The sequence below is a fragment of the Lagenorhynchus albirostris genome, chromosome 3 (genome assembly GCF_949774975.1).
Source record: "Lagenorhynchus albirostris chromosome 3, mLagAlb1.1, whole genome shotgun sequence".
Lineage (NCBI taxonomy): Eukaryota > Metazoa > Chordata > Mammalia > Artiodactyla > Delphinidae > Lagenorhynchus > Lagenorhynchus albirostris.
Window position 1 is genome coordinate 163578752 of NC_083097.1, and position 4000 is coordinate 163582751.

General features: G+C 61.3%; 1 protein-coding gene across 15 annotated transcripts in view; it reads left to right on the forward strand.

Annotated features, from left to right (window-relative positions):
- DOCK6 (dedicator of cytokinesis 6) overlaps nt 1-2936 on the forward strand; it is a 45780-nt gene extending 42844 nt beyond the window's left edge. For 12 of the 15 annotated variants that reach the window (XM_060145100.1, XM_060145103.1, XM_060145106.1 and 9 more), the window contains 7 exons: nt 227-352; nt 468-557; nt 885-1121; nt 1487-1630; nt 1712-1818; nt 2087-2248; nt 2693-2936. In XM_060145100.1, coding sequence (XP_060001083.1) covers nt 227-352; nt 468-557; nt 885-1121; nt 1487-1630; nt 1712-1818; nt 2087-2248; nt 2693-2735 — 909 coding nt within the window. In that variant the 3' untranslated portion in view covers nt 2736-2936. Of the gene's footprint in view, nt 1-186; nt 353-467; nt 558-884; nt 1122-1486; nt 1631-1711; nt 1819-2086; nt 2249-2692 lie in introns of those variants that run through there. The other 3 variants (XM_060145113.1, XR_009539776.1, XR_009539777.1) reach the window with 3 other exon arrangements.
- The last annotated feature ends 1064 nt before the right edge of the window (nt 2937-4000 follow it).

Here is a 4000-nt window from a genome sequence, read left to right on the forward strand (position 1 = left end):
GGAGGTAGGAGACAGGCTGGGGAAAAAGAGTGAGGGTGTGGGCAATTGGCAGTCATGTGGGTCCGTGCCCCTGCCTGTGCCTGTGATGTGATGTTCTTAGGGTGTCCGGGGTCCTCCGCCCATGCCCACCTCTTCTGCACGTGGGGCCTGAGGACCCATGTGTCTCTGGCGTAGGGGGACCTCCAGCAGGGCCTCCTGGGCAACAGCAGCTTTCCCACAGCCCCAGCGTGTGTTCGGGACATATTTCCGCGTGGGCTTCTACGGTGCCCGCTTTGGTGACCTAGATGAACAGGAGTTCGTGTACAAGGAGCCATCCATCACGAAGCTGGCCGAGATCTCACACCGGCTGGAGGCACGTCCTGGCGGTGGGGGGGCGGGGTGTGGACAGGGCACTGGGCTGCCCTGGGGCGGGGTGCCCTGGGACAGGGCACTGGGGCTGCAGCTGTGAGTCAGCCCCGTGTTCTCAGGAGTTCTACACGGAGAGATTTGGGGAGGACGTGGTCCAGATCATCAAAGATTCTAACCCTGTGGACAAGACCAAGCTGGACCCCCAGAAGGTGAGGACTCCTTACTATCCCCCCAGGGACCCCAAAATCCTATATTCAGGGAGACTCCAAGTCCTGTAATCCTGTGGCCCCTCAAATCCTATATCTCTGGGAAACTCCAAAGCTGATCTCCCTCGGGGACCCCACGTCCTATTCCTCATGGGATTCCCAAACATCCAAAGGAGATATAGGGAGACCTGGGAACCCCAGATCCAAAGCCCCCAGACCCAAGGAGGCCCAAATCCCCTTTCTCCAGGGATGGGGCCCCTGCGGGAGGCCAGCAAGCCCCAGGTGTGTGTATTGGGGCTGAGAGCCTCACCCCTGAGCCCCGTGCCCCAGGCCTACATCCAGATCACGTACGTGGAGCCGCACTTCGACACCTATGAGCTCAAGGACCGGGTGACCTACTTCGACCGCAACTACGGGCTGCGAACCTTCCTGTTCTGCACGCCCTTCACGCCGGACGGGCGCGCACACGGAGAGCTGCCCGAGCAGCACAAGCGCAAGACGCTGCTCAGCACAGACCATGCCTTCCCCTACATCAAGACACGAATCCGCGTGTGCCACCGGGAGGAGGTGGGCGGGGCCCAGGCCTGGGGGAGGCCCAGGGATGGGAGGTACAAAGACCCCAAAACCAAGGGAGGCCAGGGACCCCCAAACTCCAACCTCCAGACCCCAATCTGCAGACTCAAACCCCTACTTCCAGACCTTGCTGACCCAAGGCTGGACGAGAACCAGACCAGAGTTATCAGAACCAGACAAAGGCAGCTGAACCTTGGCCCCCACCCTGCCAGACCCAAGCAGGCAGGAGCCCCAGGCCTGGTTCCTTACAGCCTCTTGTACCCCTGTCCACCCCCAGCTGGGGTCCAAGCTGCCGTGGGCTGGGTTGGGTCAGCACATCCTCAGGCCCCGACGTGTGCCCGCTCATCTCCACCCCGCAGACAGTGCTGATGCCAGTAGAGGTGGCCATTGAGGACATGCAGAAGAAGACTCGGGAGCTGGCCTTCGCCACCGAGCAGGACCCGCCTGATGCCAAAATGCTGCAGATGGTGCTGCAGGGCTCCGTGGGGCCCACTGTAAACCAGGCACGGTCGGTGGGGTATGCAGGCTGCCTGAGGCCCCCGGGGGCCGTGCAGACATCGTCACAAGCCCCTATCACCCCACAGGGTCCACTGGAGGTGGCCCAGGTGTTTTTGGCCGAGATCCCGCAAGACCCTAAGCTCTTCAGGCATCACAACAAGCTGCGGCTCTGTTTCAAGGACTTCTGCAAGAAGTAGGCCTGACCACCCACCCCAATCAGAGTCCCTCTAACCCCCGCATTATGGCTCTCTGCCTATCTGACTCCCCAGTACAGCCTGTCTATAAACCTGAGCCCCCATCGTAGCCTCTCTGATTTCCATTTAGTCACATCCACCTGCCGGACCCCCATTATAGGCTCCTCTGCATGCCTGACCCCAGCTCGCGAACTCCCCACCTCTGGTCTTGCTTTGTCCTCTGAGTGTCAGCCCCTGAGCATCTCCTGCCATCTGGTCCTCCCTCAGGTGCGAGGATGCGCTGCGGAAGAACAAAGCCCTGATTGGGCCGGACCAGAAGGAGTACCACCGTGAGCTGGAGCGCAACTACTCCCGCCTGCGGGAGGCTCTGCAGCCTCTGCTCACCCAGCGCCTGCCTCAGCTGCTGGCGCCAAACACAGCCGGCTTCAGGTGCCTGACCCAGGCCTCCCACCCTAGAGAGGGAGAGAGGGGGCAGGCAAAGCCAGGCAGAGCGTGGGGGCCGTCATACACGTGCACATCAACACGGGTGCTCGGGGCTTTGCACAGTCATGTGACTACTCAGACACGTACACATATTCAAGCTCAGGGCAACCGTTTCTGATCATTTCCCAGGTGTGTGACTGACTTCATTTTTCTGAGCTTCAGTTCCCACATCTGTAAAATGGGCGTGATTCACATCTCCAGTGGTGGATTCTAAGAGAGAATTTCTGATTCCATGGTCAGATCAGAACCAATGTAAAAGGAGCCAGGAAGACCATAGAAGACCTCCTTGGAGGAAGAGGGTGGAGGAAAAGGGGGAGGGGGAGGAGGCTGGGGAGCATTGTGGAGTTGGGGGCCCTGTGGCCATGTTGATCCACTTCACTCCTCCCCCAGGAACTCCTTGAACAGAGCAAGTTTCCGGAAGGCTGACCTCTGAGCCCACGGGGCCTGAAGCCACACCCAGAGGAACCAGCACCCTGGACTCAGCTGTCTGTGCCTTCCTGACAGTCTCCCCCACTGCCCACTCAGCCATGGGGTGACCACATCACACATGGGTCTGGGCCCTCTGTCCCTCTGTTCCCGTCTGTGTGCACTGATGCCTCTTACCTTTTCTAATTTAAAATGGTTTTTATAAACAGCCTGTGTGGTGTGGTCCCTGGGAGCTGGGTCCCATGTGCACCCTCTACCTGCACACCCTGATTGCTGATGCATAGACACTGAGAACCAGTTGGGTGCCAGGGACACAGCAGTGGCAACGGATGCAAATTTCTGCCCTTGTAGAGCTGACATTCTAGTGGGGAAGGCAACACACAAAGGACAATGTCACATGTGTGCAGGGGGAATAATAGTAACATTTATTAAACTCTCGTTAAGTGCCCAGCCCTGTATAATTGGCTCCCGCAAAGACACTGCCCCGTTTATGGGCCTTTCTGCCTGAGGGACCTCTATTAGGCCCCTGCCTCATGGTTATAGACTCATCTTAACACCACTATCAGACAGGCAGCATTCTTAGCCCCATTTTACAGATGGGGAAACGGAGGCAGCAAGTAAAGGCTTGGTGGAGTTAGGATTGGAGCCCAGGTCTGGCTGGCCATGGAACCCAGGCCCTAGCTACGGTCTGTGCAGCCTCGCGCTGACCCAGCCCTCCCTTCCCGCCCCGTGGTGGTCACGCCACCGTGTACCAGGCCTGTGCTGGGCGGCTTCCAGCCCTGAGCCGGCGGGGGGTGGGGTGACCTCCCGCAGACGCCGCCGCCACCACCGCCCTCCCTCCAGGAGCTGGATCCCGGCCAGCCCCGCCCTCTCCCGCCCCCCGCAGCGGCCCAGCGGCAGCTGTCGGGGGGGAGGATAGCGGTGGTGGGACCCTGCCCCGAGGACAGAAAGAGGGGGCGAGGCCGGATACCCCACGCGCGCGCACACAAACCTGCCCGTCCAGGTGCAATCGTGTCCCCCCCCCATCCCCCTCAACAGTGGCTGGGCCGCTGGCGACTAGAGGGGCGGGGCCAGCCCGGGGGCGGGGCGGGGCGGAGCTTCCGCCGAGGGCCGGGCGCTCGGGCGGCGGCGCGCTGAGGACGCACGGGCGGCGGGACGCTGGGACAGCGGCGGCCGGAGCGCGCGAGGCGAGTAGGACCCGGGCTGGGTCGGGGTTCGAGTCTGGTTCGGGGTTCGAGCGTGGTCCCCACCCCACCCACCCCACCCCTAACC